This window comes from Tachyglossus aculeatus, chromosome 23 (assembly GCF_015852505.1).
Source record: "Tachyglossus aculeatus isolate mTacAcu1 chromosome 23, mTacAcu1.pri, whole genome shotgun sequence".
In the NCBI taxonomy this organism is placed as follows: domain Eukaryota; kingdom Metazoa; phylum Chordata; class Mammalia; order Monotremata; family Tachyglossidae; genus Tachyglossus; species Tachyglossus aculeatus.
In genome coordinates this window covers 10,239,227-10,266,859 of record NC_052088.1, presented here as the reverse complement: position 1 = coordinate 10,266,859, position 27,633 = coordinate 10,239,227, and the positions used below count along the sequence as shown (strand labels likewise).

General features: G+C 42.6%; 1 protein-coding gene across 1 annotated transcript in view; it reads right to left on the bottom strand.

The window, feature by feature from the left end:
* Window positions 1-27,633, bottom strand: part of HOMER1 (homer scaffold protein 1) — a 99,577-nt gene that overhangs the window by 21,483 nt on the left and 50,461 nt on the right. Inside the window, exons 4-5 of the mRNA XM_038765595.1 lie at window positions 25,422-25,514; window positions 15,598-15,734 (exon numbers count right to left, since the gene is read on the bottom strand). Of these exons, the coding sequence (XP_038621523.1) occupies window positions 15,598-15,734; window positions 25,422-25,514 (230 nt within the window). The remainder of the gene's footprint in view (window positions 1-15,597; window positions 15,735-25,421; window positions 25,515-27,633) is intronic.

Here is a 27,633-nt window from a genome sequence, read left to right as displayed (position 1 = left end):
AGTGCTCTGCACACAGTAAGCTCTCAATAAATACAATTGAATGAATGAATGAATGAATGAATATCTATCCCAGCAGTTAAAACAGTGCCTGGCACATAGTAAGCACTTAAATGCCATAAGATAATATTTGGAGTCAGCGTTTTTCTTGAGACTCTCAAACATGTCTTGACCCCTTTCTAGCTTCACTTCAATCAATTATCAATTTCCTTATTAGGCGTCTGTGAAATAATTAGCCCAATAATTGTCTCGGGCCAATAATTTGCCCAATAAGGCGTTCCACTTATTAGTCCACCTGTGACCAGAATTCAATGCTAAAGACTAGAAGAGCATTTCTCCACAACCCTTCCCCGCCACCCCCCAAGTAGGTCGGCTATAAAAAATTAATCCTAAAGTCTCTACACACCATATTCAGTATTCTGGGGGTAAATATACTTTCTATAAAGCACTGGGAAGTCATTCAAGGCCATGTTTAAAATAAGTGGAATTAAAAAGATGCATATCAGAGGTTTTTCTGGGGATTTGTATTGGGCAAGATTGTCCAGGATTGCTAATGAGTTTTTTTTTTTTGAGAGGATGGGAAAAATGACCAAGAAAATGTGCCTTTTCTTTCCTAGGAGAAATGGAATCTGCTTCCATTTTCACTTTAACCATTGAGACTTTGGATTCTCCTGGATGACGTTAGTAGAAATGAATAATTTTGAAACTACAAACTGAACAAAACTCTTCTTTTTCTGAACCTGTATGGCTTAAAATACATTATATCAAATATAAACTCAATGATTTAGATGACCCGGAAAGAAATTTAATTACTAAGTTTATAATCCATTCAATAAGTGGTATTTATTGACTGCTTATTGTGTACAGAACACTGTACTAAACGCTTGGGAGACTACAATGGAGTTGGTAAATGGGATCCCTCTTTTTGAGGAACTTACAATCGAGTAGGTACCCTTATGTTATTATCACTGCTAATTTACTTATGCCCAGGACATACACATCTATGGAATCACACTCCACAAAAACCTTCCATTCTAAGAAATGAATTCTGAAACCCTTCTGGATGAGGAAACAGGCACTAAGTAAATGAAGCTGTTTGTAACATCTACATCTACCCGGGGATATGTTTATAATTAAATAAAAGGGTTACAAGAAAATATTTTTCTGGTGATTTGCAAAATACAATGTGTAAAAATGGTTTTAACAACGCTTTGGGAATGTGGCTATGAACACAGAACTAGAGGAAATGAGCTTAAACTGGGAACTCCATGAGGCCCAGGGACCGTGTTTAATTCCCCCCTGTGTGTTCTCTCCCAGCGCTTCCGTACAGTGCTCTGCACACAGTAAGCGCTCAATAACCTGCATGGCCTAGTGGCAAGAACACGGCCTTGGGAGTCAGAAAACGTGGGTTCTAATCCTGCTCCGCCACTTGCCTGCTGTGTGACTTTGGGCAAATCACTTAATTTTTCTGTGCCTCCGTTATTCCACCTGTAAAGTGGGGATTAAGACTGTGAGTCCCACATGGGACAACCTGATGACCTTGTATCTACCCCAGTGCATAGAACAGTGCTTGGCACATAGTAAGCACTTAATACAATAATAATAATAATAATAATAATAATAATAATAATAATAATAATAATAATAATAATAAATACCATTTTTACCAAACTAAAGCTGGAGAGTTGTTGGTTGGGCCTGACGGAGAACTTGCCCACAATCAGACTGACTCAACCATAGGAAAAGGTTTCTATGAGATAACTCTATTCCAGGATGCTATCTCGGGACACTAGGAAGATGCGATCCATCTATTAATCAATGGTATTTATTGAGCACTTACTGTGTGCAGAGCACTGTACTAAGCATTTCGGAGGGTACAAAACAACAGAGTTGGTAGACACGTCCCCCCTGCCCACAACGAGTTTACAGCGCAACTATCACCCGGCTCTTCTGAACAACCTGAGGCTACTGGGCTCAGTGGACCACTGGTCTGACTTATAAGGGTAATACTTATGTTCTTATGTCGCTAAATGGTCAGATGCAGTTGTCCTGGCATTTAGTTTCTCACTCGCTGAAGAGCAGGGGCCAGACCAGATGAGATCACTAGGTCCCTTTTAGATCTGTGATGCTAAGTTTCTCAAAACAGCAGACGAGCAGTGTGGAAAAAGGCAGCCACCCGTTTTCGAATAGGAGAGGAAACCAAACAAGAACCAAATGGTGGAAGCCCTAAGGAGAAGGAAGTGCCGAGGACACAACTGGCCTAAGAGGAAAATATAAGTGAATTAATGAGCTGGTTCAGAGACAGTAGCGTCATGATAATACCATGAAAACAATGACGAGAGACAAATGATGGGTCTTGGAATCTGTGGAGATACGCTGCGAGATTACCAAGAAGAAAATAAAATAGAGACTTGTCATTAATCAAGCAAGTGACAAGGTTTCTTAAAAGTGAGGCTTAAGGAGACCCAAACTGGTGTTCTGGTTAATGAAATGATTTTTTTTCAAAAGTGCCTTACGCATTGCAGGGAGACTTGGAAAAGGACATTTTTAAGCTTCCAGAAGGAGAGCTTGGTGTTTATAAACAGGCCTGGCATCTCCCGATGGGACTCTGGAGGGGGCTGGAGCAATGAGGCTGTGGTACGTTACGCAGAGCTGGGAAATACCTGGCAGCTTAAACGCAGAAAAACAGGCCTTTGTTTGTGCATGTGAGGGGAGAAGGGTTTAGGCAGCAGATTGCTGAAAAACATCAACCACTTCATTTAGAAGGGTGCAACCGAGCGAAGACAAGGAGAGAGTGGGGAAGCTGCCAGATGGGTATTGGTTGCTTTCATGGACTGAGCTCCTGTACTGAACGGTGAAAAGAGGAAAATGACACCAGGACGGACCTGCTCGGGGTCTACATGATAATAATAATAATAATGATAATAATAACTGTGGTACTTGCTAAGCCCTATCCATTCTTTTGAAATGTGTTGGAGAAGGCTTTTGCCTTCCCTGCCCACAAAGACCTTACGGCCTAGAGGAGGGAGAAGTAATATTTCATTGTATACACTAACCATATATGGAAACTCTCCAGCAATTTATTGCTCTTTCATAGTTTTGAATCCAGAGCTTCCAAACTAATCACTGTTCATATTACAGGAGCTCAGACTCGGGTCATTCGGAAAGGAAGAGAGAAAATGTCACAGTGCATGGGGTTCTTAGAATTTCGGCTCAGAAAGCTAATCCAGTTGTCGTCCCTAGACTAACTTTGGACTTCAGTGAAGAAACGATGCTTAAATACATCCAAATTAAGGAGCTGTCAAGGATAATAATAATTGTTACACACTTACTATGTGCCAAGCACTGTACTAAGCCCTGGGGTGATACAGAGTTTAAGTGGGAGGGAGAACAGGCGTTTAATCCCCATTTTACAGAGGAGGACAATGAGGCACAGAGAAGTTACATGACTTGTCCGAGGTCACACAGGAAACAAGCAGTGGAGTCAGGATTAGAATCCAGGTCCTTGGACTCCCAGGCTGGGCTCTTTCCACTAGGCTATGCTGCTTTTTACATGCCTGCTGGTGAGTAGACTGTGAGCTCTATGAGGGACAGGGACTGTTGTCCAAACTGATTATCTTGTGTCTAACCCAAGACTTAGACCAGAGCCTGGCACACAGTGAGCACTTCAAATACCACAGTTATTATTATTATTATTATTATTATTATTGTCAATAAACATAACACAAAGAGAAGCTTCTGGGAGACAGTAGGGGCTAGTGCCATTCCAAAGGTTGTTTCTCTTCCAAAAGTCACTCATAACTACTTGAGTACAACCTCCCTAATTAATTATCCCAGGAAACAGCTATGCATTCATCACATATTCTGGTTTCATTAAAGATTCTCAATTGGCATTTTCAGCTGCTCACTCTTTTGACACTGTTCTGGACTCTTCTCTCCCGTTCCACCCACATATTCAATCAGTCTAGGAGTAAACTCGTGTCTACCAACTCTGTTGCATTGTCCTCTACCAAGCATTTACAACAGTGCCGTTTAGTACAGTGCTCTGCACTTGGCAAGCGCTCAATAAATACCATTGACTGAATGACTGACTGTGGCCAAATCCTGTCAGTTCTTCCTCCAATCAATCAAGTGTATTAATTCAGCGCTTACTGTATGCAGAGCACTGTTCGAAGCACTTGGTAGAGAAGCAGCGTGGCTCAGTGGAAAGAGCCCAGGCTTGGAAGTCACAGGTCACGGGTTCTTATCCCCGCTCTGCCACTTGTCAGCTGTGTGACTTTAGGCAAGTCACTTAACTTCTCTGGGCCTCAGTTACCTCATCTGTCAAACGGGGATTAAGACTGTGAGCCCCATATGGGACAACCTGATTACGTTGTATCTCCTCCAGTGCTTAGAACAGTGCTTGGCACATAGTAAGCGCTTAACAAATACCCAAATTATGATTATTATTATTACTACACAATATAACAGACACATTGCCTGCCCACCATGAGCTCACAGTCTAGATGTCATTCCCCAGAAACTGCTCCCACCAAATGGCCACAAAACTGGTCATGGCCCTTCTCTTATCCTAACTCAACTACTACAGCAGTTCCCCTCATTCCAGCCTCCGGTTTCTTCCCCTCGCCAATCCCTACCTCACTTTGTTGCCCAAATCATTTTCCTACAAAGACAATCTCAGCACATATCCCCTTCCTCAAAACCTCCCAATGGTTACTTAAGGGGCTTTAAGGCACTCAATCAGCTCTCTCCCTCCAACATGCCCACGTTCTTCTCCCATTACACGAAAGCTGCCTTCTCGCTGGGCTTCATTCTCATCTCTCCCACTGCAGTCCCCCCTTCCGTCGCCCGCTTTCCACCTGCCAGCGCTTCTCCATCCTCCAGCCTTTCTGAAACCACATCTCCTCCCGAAGACCTTCTCCGATTAACCTCTCATCTCCTTGCCCCAGAGCCCTCTGCCTTTTCAGCATTTATGCATCGCGTAAGCGCTTAGGTACATAGCTGTATAGTGTTACAACCTCCTAGCTGTAATTTTAGCATCTGACTCCCCTGGTAGATGGTAAACTTGTAGGGCAAGTGGGAAGCACGGGGTGGAATGACCCCTTGGCCTGAAACTCCCTTTCCTTATATATCCAACAGACCAGTACTCTCCCCATGTTCAAAGCCCTACTAAAATCACACCTCTTCCAAGAAGCCTTCCCTGACTAACCACTGATCTCTCCCCCCTATTTTCCAATCAGCACAGTGCCACTGATTCACTTGGGTGCACAACCCCTAGACCCTTAGGTCCTCCACACCCCAAAAGCACTTGCTGAATACATCCTTATTCTCGGTTCTTTCCTCTAACTGTAATTTATTTTAATGTCCACCTCCCCAGCTTCTTGAGGGCAGGGACTATATTTACTAAATCTCTTGGACTCTCCTAAGCCCTTAATGCAGTGCTCTCCGCACATACTGATTAATTGAAGGTGGGGGATCGTTTTCACTAATACATCTATACTCTCCCAAACAGTACAGTGCTCTGTACACAGTAGCTGCTCACACAGTACTGACTGATTCTGAACACAACCAGGATAATTTCAAATCTAATGCTCATTTCTGATCTTCACACCCAGTGGACATCTCTTTTCTAATTTGCCTCATCTGTCCAATCAATTTAGACTGTATATCCACCGAGGACCTAGGACATCTAAGCTCTTGGTAGCCTGTAGAATTCAGTATGCACTCAAATGTTGGGTAAGATGGAAAATGGCTCATCCAGAAAAAAGGGCAACGTTTCCTTTACCTAGCTCCTGTACTAATGTGATTCTGAATTACTTAACCTTTCCAATTTAGAAATGTTTCATACATGAAGCTCTGATATGCCTCTGGCAGAATGTTAAAGAGGAAGAACAATTCCAAGAGATCTGGCTTCCATGTAAATTAGTTTTACTTGGTTTATGCACATACTTCAAAGGCATGCGTGGATTTGATGACATTTCATTCATTCGGTCGTATTTATTGAGCGCTTACTGTGTGCAGAGCACTGTACTAAGCACTTGGGAAGTACAAGTTGGGGACAAATAAAGACAGTCCCTACCCAACAACAGGCTCACAGTATTGCTTAATTTGTTAGTTAGAGGATTTGGAAATTTTACTGTTCAGAAAACTGTTCTCGGTATTACTTATCTAAATTTTTAATATCTTTGTACGGTGCTCGTGGTAAATGCCAATATTCCCCATTTAGGTTAAAGATAAAGAATTATTCCTGAACTCTTTTAGTTGATGCTTTCCTTTTAGCTCCTACACACACAGTTCTAACAGTGTAGGTTTTCACTGTGCATTTTGGCTACAACATGGGGAAGGAATTGGAGGAACTTTATCTGACAACATGAGCCTGTGTGGATACAACATGATTGGTGATGGAAAAACTGCACACGCAAATAACACTGACACGGTGAGTACACCACCTCGTCTTTCCCTTAACATGACCCCAGCATTTTAGGAGAGCTAGTAGTAGTTTACAAAGTTTCTACTGCTACCTGCCTTTCCTTGCTGCCACGAAACTAGAATTACCAATACAAACACCACATGCCCCAAAAGGTTTTTCCAATAATTAATAGTGTTTATTGAGCAACTGCTGAGTGCAGAGCACTGTTCTAAGCACGTGGGAGCGTTCGAGAGAATAAATCTAGATGGTCCTGGCCTCAAGGAGTTTACAATCTAGCAGGGAAGTCACAGATTTTAATCACAGACGGAAAGTACTAGTATCTAAGGTATGAAAGTAAGTGCTATGGGGAGCTGAAGGCACTTAATGACTTAGGAGGTGCAGAAATGACAGCTGAGGGGGGGAGATTGGAAATTAAAGAGGGCAGGGCTTCTGGTGGAGATGTAAATTTCAGAAGGGTTTTGAAGAGGGGGAATTCATTCATTCAATCGTATTTATTGAGCGCTTACTGTGTGCAGAGCACTGTACTAAGCGCTTGGGAAGTACAAAGCGTTTGGGAGGGAATGCTGTGGTCTGTCATATGAAGGGAGCAAGAACTAGAAGGCTGAGGGAGAGTCGAGAAGGAAGCAGAGAAGAGTGTACTATACACTCCCAAGAGCTGGAGAAGAGCCCGGGCTTTGGAGTCAGAGGTCTTGGGTTCAAATTCCGGCTCCACCAATTGTCAGCTGTGTGACTTTGGGTAAGTCACTTAACTTCTCTGTGCCTCAGTTCCCTCATCTGTAAAATGGGGATTAAGACTGTGAGCCCCCCGTGGGACAACCTGATCACCTTGTAACCTCCCCAGTGCTTTGCACATAGTAAGCGCTTAATAAACACCATTACTATTATTATTATTACAGTGTTTTCCACACAATTAAGCACTCAATAAATATGACTGAATGAACGAATGAGTGAAACATCCAAACTAGAGTGGTGTAGGAGGAGAAGGACTAGGTATGAGGGACAGACCTGCATGCTCTGCAGCTAACGGTCAGCGTGGCTCAGTGGTAAGAGCCCGGGCTTGGGAGTCAGAGGTCATGGGTTCTAATCCCGCCTCCGCCACTTGTCTGCTGCGTGACCTTGGGAGAGTCACTTCACTTCTCTGGGCCTCAGTTCCCTCATCTGTAAAATGAGGATTAAAACTGTGAGCCCCATGCGGGACAACCTGATTACCTTGTATCTACCCTCAGCGCTTAGAACAGTGTTTGGTACCTAGTAAGCGCTTAACAAATACCATCATTGTTATTATTATTATTATCATCATTATTATTGAGGCAGGGAAGAAGGGGCAACCACCAAAGGTTTTTGAGGAGTGAGGAAACACTTGCAAGATGGCCTGAGTATTTTTTCTAAAACGTCATTCTTAGAGAAATGACCTGGGCTAAGGTGAAATATGGCTAGAGGCAGGGAGTTGGCTGGGAGGATAGTGGTGGTGGTGTCTACTGGGGTGAATGCGATGGAGAAGAGGATTTGGAAGGAAGAAGGGTGAACACACTTAAAGCACATCTTTACAGAATCCTTACCAAGTTAAAGTTTCAGGGGGCCCTAAGGTTTTAAGTTTTCCACTTTTCATTTGAAAATTTCCATCCATTATTTTATTCCTATTTGGGCTTTCTTCTTCTTTAAACAGAAATGAGATATTTGGTGGGCACTGCCCCCAAAGAAACAGGAAAGGTAGGGGGCAAAACTACGGGATAGAGAAGCAGCATGGCCTAGTGGATAGAAAGCTTGCCTGGGAGTAAGAAAGACCTGAGTTCTAATCCTGGGCTCTACCACTTGTCTGCTGTGTGATCTTAGGCAAGTCACTTAGCTTTTCTGTGTCTCAGTTACCTCATCTGTAAAATGGGGATTAAGACTGTGAGCCCTATGTGGGACAGGGATCGTGTCCAACCTGATTAACCCGTTATCTACCCCAGTGTTTAGTGCGGTGCCTGGCACATAGTAAGCATTTAAATATCACAAAAAAGGAATATCTGAGATGAATAAATAATTCCACCATTGCTTTTTTCTTTGTTTTAGTGCTCAGCTTTTGAAGTGACTTTTTTTTTAAAAAAAAAAAGTCAACACTGCATTCCTGGGAGGAAAATAATTTTTATATGGGGGGTTTATTGGTCAATATGTAAAAATCCCCACTTTCACTGCACCTCACTTTACTATAACTTCATCTAGCATCCCCTGCATAAATATGGTCAAAAAGCTAGTACATTCTACAGAAAACAAAAACAAAGAACAGATTAGAAACAACACATTCATTCACTGATATTTATTGAGCATCTACTGCAGAGAGTATGGTATTTGGTGATTGGGAGAGAACAATATTGGTGCATCGAAGGTTCTGTGATGACAGGAGCTAAATACATCACGGAAAATAAACCCACTTAGTTTTATTCACCACGAAGTATGAGGAGAAGCCCACCACAACACCCCGGTGAAGTAGGGATTGTGTTTGCTTGTGTGTGCACATGTTTGTGTGTTGGGGGCGGTGGATGGAACTGGGCAAAGGCATTAAAGTTGTCCTACTCAAAGAGTATTTCATTAAAATGAAGCTGGATTTCCGACGGGCCTTAGGAACTTGGGACAACGCTATCTCTTAGAGAGCTTTTCGACTAGTACTCAACACCGGAGAGCAGTGTCTTCTAAATCTCCAAGCTACAGGACAGACATTCTCCATCACTTCAAGCTCCAATACTGGTGGTAGTTCGAGCAGCTAGAGGGGAAAAAGGGATGTCTAATAGAGAGGATTCATCCATCCCCAAAACTGAACTGGTCTGAGCTTAGAATAGATTGTCCAATGGCTATTCAAGGAAAGAATTTTTCTTCTGGAGGCACAAATAATATTATTTTGAGGAGGCAGGGAAGGGAAAAGCAAGGGAGTGGGGGAGGAGAGTGGTAGCATGGCCTAGGGGAAAGATCACGGGATGGAGTCAGGAGAGCTGGCTTCTGGTCCCAGCTTTGCCACGGGGATGCTGTGTGACCTTGGGCAAGCCCTTCAAGCTCTTGGAGCCTCAGTTTCCCCACACATAAAATGGGGATAAGACAGACTGCGAGCAGTGTGTGGAACAGGGATGGTTTCCAATCTGATAACCCCAGCACTTAGCACCAACTGCAAATGCTGTAAGTACTATTAGCAGCAAATCTGGGGATCAAAACTTAAACACAGCAACTCGGTGATGTGATTAATCAAAATATTTATTGAGCACTTTCTCTGTACAGAGCACTCTACTAAGGCCTTGGGAGAGTACAATAGAATTAGTAGATACAATCCCTGCCATCAAGTAGCGTACAATCTAGTGGGGGAGACAGCCACTAAAATAAATTATAGGTAGAGGGAAGCAACAGAGTTTAAAGATATAAATGTAAGTGCTGTTGGCTTGGGGTGGGGGGTGAGGAAGGGAGGAGGGAGTACCCAAATGTTTAGAGGGTGAGGGCTCAAGTGCACAGATGACCCTAAATCAATATGATTCTAATAACTGTGTTTGGAAGCTTGTTTGGTAAGTTTCTGATGTCGAGGAAATAGTCATGATTTCTACTGGCTTCTCTCAGCCATGAACGAGCACAAACCCTAAAGATTCTTGTCTAATGGAACAGGAGAAATTTGGAAGAGGGGCAGTTTAGAATTCTTCCTCCTACAATGAAAATTGGACACACATCCCCCAAACCATGCTGAGCTAAATGAAATGGAAATAAAAAGGTTCCAGTCATCCAGAAAACTAAAAACTCAAGAGGAAAGCTACCGGGACATTTGGGTTCTGCTGATTAACTAAAATACCCTAAATTTACTAAAAACAGTTTACTCAAACCTCCACGGAGGCTTGGATCAATCTGCCTTCACAGCAAAGATATTAAGTGATTTACATACCCTAGTGATTCTCCCCTTCCCCGACAAAATCAGGGACAAACTACCTACAGTATTTTTCCTGATGAGCAATGACACCGGCAATTGTAACCGTATATGTAAAACGATACATTGAAGCACTTTAAATTCACATGGCTATCAGGAGTGGAAGCCATACTTGAATGTGATTTTTTTTTCTTTTTAAGAAAACGGTCCCTTATTGGGAAAATGGTTCCTTAAATGGTTAGCTTGCCTAGTATAACAAAGCCTTTTTATTAGAAAATAAAGAAACCTCAAGCCATTTGGCACCACTTTCACTCTTTGTGAATTTTTTTCTTTTGTAAAAGGATCTGCTTAACTACATTGACAATCTGGGATAATAAAGTGATCGGGATGGCCTCTTGCAGGCATCCTTAAAACAAAGCTAAACTAGATTTGTTTTTTGAAAGAACGCATTAGCCCTTTTTTTATTTGCAAACGCTAGAAGGTTTCATAAAAGTAGCTTTAATTAGCCACTCAAGACGGCTGACGGGTGTTCAGGAGCCATGGGATTGACTGTGTGGTTGAGCCACAAACTGCCGAGATAATGAGAACGACTCAATCAGTGGTATCTGAGCACTTACTACACGCAGAGCACTAAATTGAGCACTCGGGAGAGAACAGTTGTGTAGACAGCCATGATCTCTGCTTTCCAGAGCTTACAGTCTAATGGGGATGGGGGAGAGGGGAGACATTAAAATAAATTTTAGGAAAGGCAAGCAGCCCTGTATAAAAATATGGTAAGTAATGGGGGATGGGGGAGGAGATGTATCAAAGTGCTCAGAGGTACGGACTGATGTTTATAGGCGACATAGAAGGTGGGTGAGGAAATCAGAGGTTCCTCGTGGGAAAATACGATTTTATAGTACGGTTTTGAAAGTGGGGAGAGTGGTGGTCTGTCAGATACGAAGGGGAAGGGAGGACACGAGCAAGGGGTGGCTGATGAGAGAGAAAAGACGAGATGGAGTCTCAGCAAGTAGTTGGTTTTGGAGGAGGGGAAGAGAGTGGGTTGGGTGTAATGGGAGAGAAGCAAAGAAAGGTAGGAAGGGGAAAGGCCACCATGAGGAGTTTGTGTGATGCGGAGATGGATGGGCAACCACGGGGGTTTTTATGTAGTGGAGAGATGTGCAAAGAATGATTTGGGGTTTTTTTAGAAAAATGATGAGCAGTAGATGGAAATACGGACTGGAAAGGGGAGAGCCGGGAGGCAGGGAGGTCAGCGAGGTCGATAATTGTGGCATTTGGTAAGCTTTTACTATGTGCTAAGCACAGGGATAGATGCAAGACAATCAGATTCAGAGTTGAGGAGAGACCATGGTAGCAGCTTGGATGGAAAGGAAGGGGTGGACTCCAGAGATTTCATGACAGTAAAACTGACAGGATTTGGTGACAATGTAAATGCAAGTTTAAGGAGAAAGAAGAGTCAAGGAAAATGACAAGGCTTGAAGGACGGGGGTGGGGGTTGGTGTTGCCTACAGTGACTGGAAAGTCAAGGAGTGGAGAGGATTTTGAAGGCTGTGCATGATTCCAAATGCCTAATATCTTAATATGTGTTCACCTTTTCCTCAAACCTAAGTGAAAAATTAAGGAAGTAGATCACATGATCAAATAGGTCTCACAGGTGGGTCAAAAGCAAGACATACAGATCATTTGCTCCCTCCATTCTTATTTTAACTACGATGGCTTTCTGACCAAATAAAATATGAGCCCTATGCTAGGCCTAAAACATAGGTCCTATAACGTCCCAGATCTCCAGGCCTTCTGATTGCCAGTGATCTTAGTCAACATTCAGAGGGGTCATCTGTAACAATATCAAAATGAGGACACTGAGGGGGGAAAAAAAAAGACTTCTTTGTTCCAATAACGGAGCCTCCTAGATGCAGAATTAGCATCACTTTAGACAGGAACCTGTATTTAAAACTAATTAGCAAAAATGATGCGTTGTGGACACAGGGATTTCAAATTCCTTGAATTTTTTTTCCACCGACAGATTGTAATTTAGGCCTACCATTCTGAAGTTTAAAAATGCAGGTGAGGAAATGATTAATTCCTTCAAAGTAGCATCTCCCTGAAGAGAGAGCTTTCAATGAAGCTTCACTCCACTCCTTCAGTAAAACTGCATCAATGAAGAAGGCAGACAGAAGTCACCCTGTTTATATCAATTTGCCTCACCTAGACAATCTTATATCTAAATTCCTGGGCTCCTTACAACATCTAATATGGTGCTTGTGCCTAATGAAGGTTGATCCAACACAAGAAAAACTAGTCTCCCTTTGTTCTTAGAATAACGCATGTTGAAAATGATTTTAACACCTATTGGGCACCATTTGACTTAAGGTCAAAGTTCCTTTTTGCATTTTCACAAGGGATTTGCTAGCCCGTGGTATTTCAGATAGGGTCTGGGTTTGGGAAAAGACACCAAGGATAGACTGTGAACCCCATGTGGGACAGGGACTTTGACCTGATTACCTTGTTTGTAATTACCCTCGGGCTTAGTACAGTGCTCGGCACATAGTAAGCACTTAACCAACATCTTTAAAAACAAAAAATGGATGCATGAAGTTGAGGAATCTAGTTAGTCGGGACTTTAGTTGTCTTTGATGGTTTTAAAGCATTTGGCAGGGAGAGTAAGTAGCACACTGTAGTAACAAGTCGATCAATCTATGGAAGGGGAATTTTCACAGATAACCTTTAATAGGAGGAGGAAACATAGGCTTGCAGAGAGGGATTTGTACACATTAAGAGATATACACCGCACCATAAAACTCCAGAATAACAGCACCATTAGAATGGATATGATCTCAACAGAAGACTATTTTAAATGTCAGCCATGATGGAAATAACCTGTTTTTTCCAATGCAGTCAATTCATCTTAAAAAGATGGCAATAGAAAAAATATGTTCATGAACTGGCATTATACTACAAAATCTATTCTGAACTTAAGTATTAAAGCAGCTTCTTTTCTGAATGTAATGCATATTTAAGGATCATAAGATCACACTGGACAAATACATGTAGACACTAAATTTTTTGCTTTATGCATGAAACAAAAGTTTCATATACGATTACTTCGTTAAAGTGACTGAATGGGCAAAAATATAATTTAAGCCTAAATCGCCTACCTAGATTTTGTGAAGCATTTGGAACTACGTTTTACCCCACAGATTTGGACAATTTTCAGAAATGAAATAAAGACTTACGGATGATGGCAATCTAGGGTCCCTTGAGGTATGTTAAAATGTTTCTAAGTTACTTTATGCCCCAATCAAATGGTGCTCTCAGTGAAAATCCCTTCAACTCTGACAGCTGCATGCCTCCATCCAATGGAGTTTGAAAAATTACAAACTCACAATTCTTTGTGAAATGAACAGAGATATTCCAGTACAGCTGGGCACAAGGGGAGATGAAAAACAGCTATCATGCCAGTTCTTGGTGTCGGGGGGAGGGAAAAAAAAAATCCAACAGTCTGGTCAGAATTAAACACTAAAAACACTATGACAGAATTATTCACTTACTCAGAACTCATCTCCACTGCACAAATGTACCCTTTTCATGTTGTGAGAAGCAAAAACATTTCCCTGGCTAACCGCCATAATTAAATCATTACTAGCTATTAGCCAGAAAAATACTATCTTAAAATCAATGCAAACCATTCCTATCTGCAGCCCCAAAGAGAGACGGTACTGGAAGACCAATAAAACAATCACCAAATAACAGCAAAACATTAAACGGGGAACTCAAGATACAGAACACAGACAATGTCAGACAATTCTGTAATTATGAATATAAAGTTTCTCATTTCCAAATGCTACAGATGTTACAACAGCTGGCTCACCCAAATACTAGCCAAAGAAATCAACTTCTCAACTATATTCAGTGCGGGTCTAAGTCCAGCCGCCATACGGATATGTGGAAATGACTTTATTGACGGAATTTTAACACGGAGATCCTCCCTCTCCCCCCATCAATGATCATAATTATGGGTTTTGGGGGGGGGGGGGTCAGAGAGGGCAGCACCCCAACTTACAGATCCTTTGTTCAACTGCAATATTCTAGAGCATAAAAGTTTAAACAGTTTAAAATACAAAAACACAATCTTCAGAAGAACTTTCATGCAAACACACACGCGTGCGCGCACACAATCTTTCTGGAAAAAGGAAAACAGTGTTGGCACTGGTCAGAGTTCAAAAATACAAAACACAGTCAATCATCAAAAAAATATATATATATATCGCATAGCACAAAATATTCGGCATTCCAAAGAATAAAATATCAGTTTTTCCAAATGTTTTTGTAATGCCTTCTTAATAATAAAAGTGTGTAGATTTCTTGACTGAAAACAAGTGAAATATTCTGAATTAAAAGATTTTCTAAAGATTAGATTTTTATGAAATTCATTTGGTTCAGTTTGTATAAGAAATTCATAGAACCATACTAGCTGAAACTGCAGAGAAACTGGTGTCGGCTATGCCAAGAAGTAAGGATAAGGAGTCGTGGACTTGTTTTCTGGGATTTCTCCTACTGCTCCTTATTCCCAATTGGAACACTTAAAAAAATATATATTGGCGTGTTCACTAAATGCCACTTAAAATGAGTAAGCCTGTTCCACAAAACCTTATTCAGGATTCAAAAGGGGAAAAAAAAAAATGTGACTGCCCCAATTTCCTGGAGAGCAAAAGGAGCAAAACATCCCTCATGCTACCCAATGATTTTTAACTACCTCACCTTTCTTGGAAGTTTCAGAGAAATGCTACTCGAAATTGACCAAAATATTCAGATAGGTGAATGCTTTTATATACATCCCTCCACTCCAGCATGAGCAGCAGTTCCTGAGCCTACTAAAACTCATCACCAGAAGGTTGACAACTGTTATCAGTCTTTTCAAAGCACTTGAAAGTGAACAAATTAAACTTAATTGGAGCAATCTGTTTAAAGCAGTTACTTCTTCTAAATCTTGAAGCATGAAGAGTTATTTTCTGTTTGAGAACATCTCGTGTTCTAGAACAAAGCCAGGGTTTCAAAGCGTTCACCCTAAAATTACAATGGTCCAATACCTCAAAAATCGGGTTCTCGACAATACGCCATCTTATGAAACTCTTTAAAAAGCCTTTTCGTGTCTGCGGTCAACGGATTCTCATCTTTAGAAAGGAGATCCAAAGTGGATTCTTTGAGTCCAGTGATACCGTCAGACTAATCTGAAGTAAACGGAAGTCCCGCCTAAACATTTTAAGTAATCATGATGGTTGAATTGAATATGTACCTATGTGAAAATGGCAAAGCATTCTGGGTTGGTTCAGCCCTTGGTTCTGAGTTTTGTGTCACTTCAGTTCTTTCATCATCTGTCCCGTTAATGCTTTCTGGCGTTAGTGGGGACTGAAGATCTCCTCCTGCTGACTCCTTAAAAAAAGAAAAAAAAAAGCAAAGAAGTTTAAAAAGTTCACTCTCGCTTACTGCTCTCTGGTCTTTCGTGAAGATCCACGTTGATTTCAAAATCACCGTATTAACGCACCTTGAAGGACTGCAAAAAGAAAACTTTCATGCCTGAGTCTAATAAAGTAATTGTCAAAAATGAAAGACGACAGATAATTCCTCCTCGCAAACTTTCCTACAGAATGTCAAGTCTCTTTCCCCACCACCGCTCTGCTGTCGTCCTGGGTGACGATTTTCGTTGCAAATTGAAAGCCCTGTTTGCAGCATCTGAATATTTAAACCTGCAATCTTGTCTGATGGCTTAAAGTTCTATTATTCTCTCAGTCTAGAAGCAGAAAGTGGTTAACTATTCGAACGTATTCTGTCAGTTGAGACCAGAACCTACCTGACACCCGCACTTATTCTTATAATTACCTCCACTGCATAATTTCCTTCTCTCTCCCAATCCGAGGAAATAAAAGACTATTTCTGTAAACAGTGATGGTGGGGGGTACTGAGGTGGGATTAGAAAGAAGGGTCAGAATGCACAAAAGCTACAGGTATAGCTTCACTCTGGGGAAGGAGTTTCTTAGAAAAAAGTGTCCTTTCATGTTGGGCAGGAGGAAGAGAATAACAATAATAACTGAGTTTCTTAGAAAAAAAGTGTCCATTCATGTTGGGTAGGAGGAAGAGAATAACGATAACAACTGAGGTATTTAAGCGCTTACTATATGGCAGGCACTGTTCTACACGCTGGGATGCATCCAAGCAAATCAGATTGAACATAGTCCCTGTCTCACTTGGGAGCTCACAGACTTAGCCCCCGTGGTCAGAATGCCTGAAAGCTACAGATGTCAATCTGCTGTATTTCTTGTAGGCTTACTGTTGCATGGCACTGTACTAAGCACTTGGGAAAGTACAGTATAACAGAGTTGGTGGACTCACTCCCTGCCCCCGAAGAGTTTAGGCTTGGGCCAGGGAGTTCATTCACTGAGACCTGGAACCCAAGGGGAAGGAAGAGAAGAAGGGAAGGAGGGGTTAAGTCATTCAGTTCCCGTTACATGCAGCGCTTGGGAGCGTGCAATAGAAGCAAGAGTTTACCTCAAGTGCCCTCCTAACTTTCTCTTCCTTCTCCCCTCCTTTTTCTGCTGCTTCCTTTAAAGAGGTGATTCCCTTATAATTGCCTTTTCTCGGTCCCTGGGCTGCCAAAGTTATGTGAGGAAAGTAACACGTGTTCATAGTTACAGTTGCCCTTTATACCTGAGGAGGCTATTGACTGTGAAATTCACCTATGAGTGGGTAGGGGGTTGAAAAGGCCCTGGACACATTATGTGCCCAAAAAGGCCACCCCTCGTTATTCTGCTGTTTGCAGCACCCCGAGATACTTTTACCTCCCTGTCTCTTGGTCCTTAGAAGATTCTGCTCCCAAAGAGCAATGCTCTTTTGTTTGTTTGTTTTTTAAATGGTATTCGTCAAGAAATTACTGTGTGTCAGGCACTGTTCTAAGAGCTGAGGTAGAGACAAGCTAATCACCTTGAACACAGTCCATATCCCACATGGGGCTCACCAATCTTCATCCCCATTTTACAGTTGAGGTAACTGAGGCCCAGAGAAGTGAAGTGGCATGCCCAAGGTCACCAGGCTGACAGGTGGCAGAGCCAGAATTAGAACCCGGGTTCTTGCTTGCAGCCTGCCAGGCTGGTCTCTCCCTGGTGACTGACTCCCCATTTTCAACAGGGGTACAACATGGTCCTAGGCTTTCTTTGACTACATCCTTCAAATGCTTCCGCTGCTCTCCTTGCTTTCGGTTTTCCAATTTCAGCCCTCCAAACAGCTGCCGTTTGGGGATTCTGCTGTCATTCATTCTACTCACATATTTTTCCCAAGGTGAGGTGAGAAGCCCATCACGGCTGGAGGATGACTTTGTTCCTGAACTTCTTTGTTTGTGATCCTGTCTTGCCAGTTACCATGGAGTCTAGCCCTTAAATGATGCCGACGAAACTTGTGGGGCCCAAGTTACTCAGCGGTAGAGAAGGCTGGACAGCACTACAGCTCTGAAAACCATAGATTTGATACCATGCTACCATCACCCTGGCATTCCCGCTAAAGATAAAGCCAACACAGGCATAGGAGGCCAATAAAAAAAGAACATACTGAAGGCTTAGCCACACTTCTGTTGTGAAAGACTAATGGAACACGACTACATCTTTCTAATGAGCAGTCACCTCAGCTTCAAGCCACAATAACTTGGCCCAAACAACACCGCTATTGCTTAGACCAATGGACCATCCTACCGGGGATTCTCTTTCCAAAACTGGCAAGTGAAGGCTTGGCAGAATTATGTGAAAACAGCTTTCCTTGACTTCCATCCTTTTCTATGACATTCTTAACAATCCCTTATAGAACCCCTTACGGGCCCTCTCTTATTCCCCTCGATATCTTTGGTCTGCAGCAACTTCCTGATTGTCGTTATAGGTGACTTCAACTGAAGAAGATATAAGCAGGATTGAATTACTCCAGACATGGGGGTGTTGGCTGGTGGAGTGAAGAGGAGGAAGGAGAAAAAGAGGAGGGCAGGAGGGAAATAGAAAACAGTCACAGAAATCAGGTCCTGGCTTCTCTTCCTTCCCAAAACGTCACCTGACTCTCTGATCAGAATGGTCCTGGGGCAGCCTGTCAGATGTAAGCGCTTAATACAGTGCTCTGCACACAGTAAGTGCTCAATAAATACGATTGAATGAATGTATATAGGCATAAGCAGTTAACGCTACTGTAGCAGTGGACCAAACTAAAAGAAGGAGGGCCAGAGAGAGAATGGAAGATTATCACAGCCGTAGGAGGCGACAGGAGCCCGATATATTCCCAGCCAGAGATCTCCTCCTTAAAAAGGAAAAAAGTTCCCAGGTCTGTGACATGGCCCAACTCAACAGCAAAGTCTCTTCTGTGACACGTTTTCTTTACCATCTTCAACCTCCCTAGTCTGAGACACCTGCCCAAAACCCACAGGAGTTAGCGCAAGAGGGAGAAAAGCTGCAGGGGAGAATATAAGCAGTGGTAATTTTCTTTGACACACAAAATTCTGGGTCAGTGACCTAACATGCCCTGTCGGAAGCCATCCCGGCTGACCACATCCCAGCACAAGGGATAGCATCCCCCTCCTCAGTGGCCGGAAATGGGAGGCGGCAGCAACCAGATCTCTAGAATTATTTACCGCTGACCTCTGCGACCGGATAAGTGAGGGCAGAGAGAGCTATGTGAACCCCACAGATCCTGTCACACTGAAGTTACGCCTAATCTATCTTCTGGCTTGTGTTGTACATGCTGTTTCCAGTGGTTTCTTAAAAAGGGCAGAGAGATCTGCAACATTTCCTGCTTTGCTAGAGAGCTTGGGAGTGAAGGAATTTGCTCCCAGAGAGGTGTTCAACAGAAAAGAAAGCAATAACTTCAGTAGAGGATGCTACTTATTATAGGTGTACATCTTTTGGCCATGTGAAAGATGACATTGTAGTAAAACGCTACAGAGAGAAAACAAAGACCTTCATCTCTGCTCTGACCTTAGATAACTACCCCAGGTCTCAGATTTGTCCGCTCTGGCGAGAAGATAGCAATTCAATCACATTTATTAAGCACTTACTGTGACCTCATTGTGAGCAGGGAATGTGTCTGTTATAGTACAGTGCTTTGCACACAGTAAGCGCTCAGTGAATGAATGACTCAATGACTCAATGAATGCATGAATGAATGCAGATCACTGTACAAAGAGCTTGGGAGAGTACACTCCAATGATACAACAAGAGACACAATCCCTGCCCACAACACGCTTACACAAATCTAGCATTTTTATAGTCTGGACACATCAAAGTTGAAGGGAGACAGAACTTTCTTAAAGAAACAGGATTCTCAAGTAGCATCATCGCTTGGGGTCCTTTTCCATCATGACAATAGGCTATTGAGGCAAATCAGAAACCCAAGGGCAATACGGTGGGGGAAGAGGAAGGGCAACAAAAGGAGTCTCATCTCGTCTTATGCCATCGAGTCGTCTCCGACCCATAGTGACGCCACGGACATATCTGTCCCAGAAAACCCCACCTCCATCTGCAATCGTTCTGGTAGTGGAGCCACAGGGTAGGAACTCCCACAACTCTAGAGCCCCCCAATTCAGGCAGGCTGTTGCTCCAAGGGCGTTTAAATAGTATACTGCAAAACTGACAGTGTTTACAGTCTGAACCAAAAATGACAGCTCTGCCCAGGCTTTTTAACAAAGGCAAAATTGACTCTGCCTCCTCTGCAGCAGTACTATCATCAAACACTCGCAGGAGAGTATGACTGGAAGACATTTTTCTTCCTCTTCTGGTAAATCCAACTTCCATTAGCTTAACCGACGCTCTACGGGGTCGTGGCAAAGGCTGGAGGAATTCAGGACTAAAAAGGTATGTACACGGTTGCTAAAGAAACATCCGTTTAGATTTGATTCTGCATACCCATCCTAATCTTCACATAGGCATGGCTTAAATTAACCCTAATTCAAAATCATTTTTTTCTTAGTCTAATCATTAAATTTGCTCAAGCGTATTAACTCTCGCTTTCAGACAGCAAGAGGGAATGAAGAGGGCTCTGTGCCTTAATTATCCAGATAAGTGTCTCAACCCTCCACTTTGATGTGGAAACCTAAATCAAACTTTAAAACTACCAATCTGCAGATATCTAGGAGTAGCTAGGAATTTAATCTCCCCTATATTAAACAAAACAGAGTATTTGCAGAATACTCCTGTGCAATTGCCACGAGAGTGTGAGCACGTACACACACGTGCGTTTGAGAAAGTTACGATCTTTAGTGAAGGGGCCTGGATTTTTCGCCCAACAAACTACCCTGTGCACATCATAGAGCACGTTCCTCTTTCAGAGATTATTCTCCTCACAAAACAGCCACACAATCTGGTGGAACTGAGAACAGTCAGGAAAGGTACTTTTTCTCTCTTACATTTGAGAAACGGGAACTAAGTTTCAGATAAAACAGCTTTGTCGCAGCCGAACTGTTAATAGAAAATGATTTTTAGAAAATCATCCCACCTAAAACTTAAAAAAAATGACACTTCAGAATTACAGGCTGAAACCAGGGAAGACAAGGGATTCAACCGGCAGAAAACATATCCCATGCATGGCAAAATCTGGAGCCTTTCTGCTTATCTATGCACCCAACTTTGGAGAACCAGCAAAACAGATGTATCGCAGTGCTTATACAAAGCGGAAACGTCATGGTTCAGGGATGCATGAAATAGTGTTTGAGATTTGAAATTGCCTCACTTTCTCAACCTCAAAAATGATATCCTAGATTTGTCTGTCCCCTGTTTTTGTCAACCAAAGGCCATTTTGCCCAGTATGAGGCCCCACAAAAATGACAGAGGATCATACAGGTTCATCCAATCTCTATAGCTCATCTAAAGACAGTTGAAGGTTGAACTCCGATAAGCTGAAAAAAAATTCTATACATTCAAACACAAATAAACCTACAGGAATTTTCGGACATTTATAGATTCCCGTTAGGGTGGAAGTTCACAACACTGGTAGAAAAGGCCTGATAAACGGCCGCCTTCTTTCCGAGAAGACGGATTAATGATCTGAGACAATATGCGAGGCCTCTTACAGGAAGCTAGTGTACCGCAGAAAGAATGAAAAAAGTCCTGATCCTCAAGTAAAAAAGAGTTATCAGAGCCCTTGCTGATTAGAGAAGCAGCGTGGCTCAGTGGAAAGAGCACGGGCTTTGGAGCCAGAGGTCATGGGTTCAAATTCTGGCTCCACCACATGTCTGCTGTGTGACCTTGGGTAAATCACTGAGCCTCATCTGTAAAATGGGGATTAAGACTGTGAGCCCCACGTGGGATAACCTGATCACACTGTATCCCCCCCAGCGCTTAGAACAATGCTTTGCACATAGTAAGCACTTAAATGCCATCATCATCATCATTTCTTGAGCATTTGATACACATTTAAGTCAGAAGAATACTATTAGCCTATATATAAAAATTTGGAGGAAAGACGGCCACTGTAAAAATAACTCGACAACTGCTTCTAAGCAGCAAATGCCGGGAATACATTGAGTGTTAAGTAAGGAAAAATACCATTTGGCTTGAAACAGCTGCTGGCCCTTGATTAAGCAAATGAACCGGAATGATTTCCTAGTCCTTGCATGAATAAATAAGGATTTTTAATCCACAATTTTTAGATTTAACTCACAGATAATCATAAAATCTAGACCCACCTCAGTTTCTATTCATGAACTTCAATCTGTGACCTTTGGACACGTATATCTGCCCACCCCCAACCCCACAGCACTTACATACACATCATTAAATTATATATTATAAATTACTCATTTATTCTTATTAATGCTTGTCTTCCCCCCAACCCCGCGCCCCTCGACTGCAAGCTCATTATGGTCAGGGAACATGTCTGCTATTTCTGTTGTACTGTACTCTCTCCCAAGCACTTAGAATGTGCTGCACATAGTAAATGCTCAATAATTTCCATTGATGGATTTTCATGATTTTCATGAAGACTGGCCTTAACTGCCAGGTCCCAGTCCAAAAGGGATAATGACAATAGATACAGATAGATATATAGATATATATATTCTATATAGCTATAGAATACAACTGCAAGCAGAATTAGAATTTATAGTTTGATAGCTAATACCAGGAGCGCTATATTAGGGTATATTTTATTGTGTAATATACCCTATATTATATTAGGGTAATTGTCAGACAAAATTACATTATCAGAGGAGCAGCGTGGCCTATTGGAAAAAGCACAAGCCTGGGAGTCAGAGGTCCTGGGTTCTAATCCCACTCTGCCACGTGTCTGCTGTGTGACCTTGGGCAAGTCACTTTATTTCTCTGTGCTTCAGTTACCTCACCTGTAAAACGAGGATTAAGTCTGTGAGCCTCACATGGGACATGGATTGTGTCAATCGTATTTATTGAGCGCTTACTGTGTGCAGAGCACTGTACTAAGCGCTTGGTACTAAGTGTACTAAGTGTCCAACCTGGTTAGCTTGTATCTACTAAGCACTGGGGTACAGTGCCTGACACTTAAGTGCCGAAATACCTTTTTTTTTTTAAAAAAAAAGGTCTTTGATTTCTGTACACTGCTCAGTTGGTTCTCAGGTGTTAGTTTTCAGCCTCTCAACAGCATGAAAGTAATAAGGGAAAACGAAAAGGGGGATCAACTATTTTCCAGCTTTCCCAAATTTATGGTGAGAAGCAATTAACCTTTCATAGAAAAAGAACAAGCATCATTAGCAATGTTTTCTCCTGTTCTAACAATACTGAGGATGTTTGACTATTAGCAGCAAATCCTGCTATCTCCATCCCCTCGCCCCCTCTTACCTCACCTCCCTTCTCTCCTTCTGCAGCCCAGCCCACACCCTCCGCTCCTCTGCCGCCGCTAACCTCCTCACTGTACTTCGTTCTCGCCTGTCCCGCCGTCGACCCCCAGCCCACGTCCTTCCCCTGGCCTGGAATGCCCTCCCTCTCCTTCCTCTCCCCATCCTTCCCCTCCCCACAGCACCTGTATATAGGTATATATGTTTGTACATATTTATTACTCTATTTATTTTACTTGTACATATTTATTCTATTTATTTTGTTAATATGTTTTGTTGTCTGTCTCCCCCTTCTAGACTGTGAGCCCGCTGTTGGGTAGGGACCGACCGTCTCTGTATGTTGCCAACTTGTACTTCCCAAGTGCTTAGCAGAGTGCTCTGCACACAGTAAGCGCTCAATAAATATGACTGAATGAATGAACTAGGGCAGATTGGGAGCAAAACTAAAATTTTCCTTTTTGAAGGTGCTCTTGAAAAAAGAAGATTGCCCCTTTCAGACACGGCCTAAGCATAATGGAATTCTGTAAGACTGAATAAGTTCTTCCAAGAATATTCAGAGAGTACCATCTAATTTAAAAAAAAAAAGCTTCTGAAATGGGAATTGTTTCAGGGAAGTGCTCTGCCTATCGTGTTAGAAAAAAAATCTTAAAACCTGAGAATCTCACTGAAGGAACTATTGGATCAGAAAGGAGTAAACAAGGAGTTTGATTCAAAACTTGTACTAAAAATTGAAAATGATCAGCTTGTAGGTATTTCACAAACACTAGAGGAGACACTGAACTCTCAGCTCATCTCTCCTTGCCTTCCCCTCCAGGCTTCTCCCTGGGTCTCTCGTCCTATCTCTCCATCTCTTTCTCAATCAATCAATGGTACTTATCAAGCGCTCACTGTGTGCAAAGCACTGTACCAAGTGCTGTCATAGTTCATCTGTCTTTTCCATCTTTGTAGCATTAGAAGGACTTATTGATCACCCATTTGGCTCAGTAAGTATTAGGGGCTTGGGAGTACAGAATAAAGTAGTAATATGCTCCCTGCCCAAAACGAACTTACACCCGAATGGGGCACCCTTCCTCTGCAGCGTGGCTCAGTGGAAAGAGCCCAGGCTTTGTAGTCAAAGGTCATGGGTTCAAATCCCAGCTCTTCCAATTGTCAGCTGTGTGACTTTGGGCAAGTCACTTCACTTCTCTGTGCCTCAGTGACCTCATCTGTAAAATGGGGATGAAGACTGCGAGCCCCCCCGTGGGACAACCTGATGACCTTGTAACCTCCTCAGCGCTTAGAACAGTGCTTAGCACATAGTAAGCGCTTAATAAATGTCATCATTATTATCGTCATTATTATTCTCAACCTTGACAAATCCAGCCCCCAAAATAACTCCCAGTTATCTGCTTCCTCGTCTTCCTTTACCGCCCCTCTGGAAATGATCTGTCAGCCTTTTTGTCGGCCACCTTAAATGAAGCAAGTGAAAAAAGGAGGGGTGAGGGGCGTTAGAGATGGAGGCTACGGCAGACAAAAGGGGTCTTCCTGACTGAATCAGAGAAGCCTATCCTACCTGAAACTCCAAAGAGATTTGCGCCATAATAATAATAATCACACAGAGGGTGGAGGCAGATGAGGTGGAAGCCACTTCCGAGGCAACTGCTTTGCCACCAGTCTCTCACCTACCTAGTTGCTCAGCACCACAGAATCCGGCCACGGTCCTGATCCCCAGGCAGGGAGAAATGGAGCTTTTCGGGTGGAATTTCTCTTTCTCCCTGCCCGTTTCTCTCCCTTGAATGCCAAGGCCCTACAATACACCACAGTACACTACAACAAGCAGCGTGGCTCACTGAAAAGGGTACGAGATTGGGAGGCAGAGAGGTCATGGGTTCTAATTCCGGCTCTGCCGCTTGTCAGCTGTGTGCCTTTGGGCAAGTCCACTTCTCTGGGCCTCAGTTCCCTCATCTGGAAAATGGGGATTAAGACTGCGAGCCCCCGTGGGACAACCTGATCACCTTGTAACCTCCCCAGCGCTTAGAACAGTGCTATGCACATAGTAAGCGCTTAATAAATGCCATCACTATTATTATAATTCTTATTATTATTACACTACATCCCCAGTGCATCTCAGTGGACAACGTAAATGACCATATTCTGCACTCTAGAGGTACAGAAAATGAGCTGGTTGTCTGGGGTCCAGTTTTAAAAGTGCCCGTTGCTTCCCCGTCTTTTTTCTGACGGACTAAAACGGCAATGTCACCAGATGCCAGACCAGGAAAACGGATCCCAAGCTAGGTTCAGACATTAATACCCACCTGGGAAGGTGTACTTGTGAGTTCCATCTTCTCTTGGGATTTCTCCTTTGCTAATCGAGCAGCTTCTTTGAATTCCTGAAACTTTTCTGCAAACTGAATAAAGGTAGAAAACATCCCAATTACATCAAAGATTTAATAAAACTGCCAAAGTGCACCCTTAATTTAATAGCTTTTTTGATGGATAATTTGCTAAATGAGTTTTCAGGAACACTTGCTGCTTCTACGTGAAAGTAAACGAATCCTTTCAGCCTAGAGTGTATGTATAAAATTTGATTTCATTTTGCCACTTAACTGATACCAACAGAAGACTCACTGGAACAAAGTACCTAGCATCCTGGGTCAATTAGCCTAGTAAGGTGCTTTTTTCCATTCAGAAATATATGGATTTATGGATTTTTTTACGATAGGAAAGGAAGAAAATTACGAAACGTAACTTCAAGCACGGTGTCTTCCAAAGTGGCCTTTATTTTGATTGCTTTTTTACTACCCAGGGAATTGGATTTCTCAAGCCCACATCTCTTCAAAGAGGTTGGAGAAAGCTTTTAGTTTTACCACATTACAGGATAAGCTTTTTGTTTATCACTTCTACTTCTGTGTTACCTTCAACGCTATGTCTGTAGCACCCACTGATGCCAACATACTTTCATTTCTGTTCAATCATCAACTGATGCTAGCCTGACCTGGGAACAGTTTTCATTAACAGCTCTTCCAAAGTCAGCGGGGAAGAAATGAAGTATTCCAGAAGGCCTACAGAACTGGCTCCATGCGACTAGTGAGATGAATTAAAACAAACTGCTAAAAAGGTAGATCCCTATGGTGTTTCCCCTTAGGAAACCGAATCCCGGCCAGTGTTTTTTAAATGAATCAATGGTATTGATTGGCACAGTGCTCTGTGCGCAGAACGCTCTATTAAGTGCTCGGTAAAGTAAAATATAATGGAGTTGGTAGACGCGATCCCTGATCACAAGGAGTTTGCTGTCTACAGGGGGAGAAAGGCATAAAAAAAAAATTACAGATAGGGAAATAGTAGAGTTAAAGGATCTGGTCGCAAATACTATGGGGCTGGGGTTAGTATCAAAACTGAAGCAGCGTGGCTCAGTGGAAAGAGCCCAGGCTTTGGAGTCAGAGGTCATGGGTTCAAATCCCAGCTCCGCCACTTGTCAGCTGTGTGACTGCTGTGTGACTTTGGGCAAGTCACTTAACTTCTCTGTGCCTCAGTTACCTCATCTGTAAAATGGGGATGAAGACTGTGAGCCCCCCGTGGGGCAACCTGATCACCTTGTAACCTCCCCAGTGCTTAGAACAGTAATTGGCACATAGTAAGCGCTTAATAAATGCCATTGTTATTATTATTAAGCTTTCTGAATTCTTGATGAGGTAGGCTCTTGCTTCAACACTCCTATCAGTGAAAATTTAAGTTACCTCTGACTTGTATTTCACCTGGAACCTGACACAAAAGCAGCTAAAACTGTTAGAGAATGAGCATCTCAATCCCCATTTTGCAGATGAGGTAAGTGAGGCCAGATAATTGAAGTAACCTCCCCAAGGTCTAACAGCAGACATGTGGCAGAGCTGGGATTAATTGCTGTGGGGCTAGAAGGAGGGTAAATAATATCAAAGTGCTAAGAGGTACAGACCCAAGTGCACGGACAGAGTAGAAGAGAGAGTGAACATGGTGAGGAAATGAAAGGTGAGTTAGGGAAGAATTCCTGGAGAAGATGTGATTTTAGTAGGGATTTGAAGATGGGGATAGTCTGTCATATGAAGGGAGGGAGTTCCAGACCATAGGGAGAATGTGAACAAGAACTGGGGGAGATCAATGGAGAGAAAGAAAAGACTGAAGGGCAGTGGGTACGTTGATGTTAAAAGAGCAAAGTGAATGGGCTGGGTTGTAGGAGGAGAACTGACTGAGCGCCTTAAAGTCGAGGAGTTTCTATTTGAAGGGGAAATGGATGGGCAACCATTGGAGGCTTTTGAGGAATGGGGAGCTGTGGAAAGAGCATTTATTTATTTTTATTTTTATTTTTTTTTAGAAAAATGATCCAGGCAGCAGAGTAAAGTATGGACTGGAAAGGGGAGAGACAGGAGGTGGGGAGTTGAGAGGAGGCTGATGCGGTAGTTGAGGCCAGCCTTTCTGTCTCTCCTCGACTCAGTCCACTCTTCACCGCCCTGATCATTCTTCTCAAACATGGTCTTCTGTGTATCTCCTCAA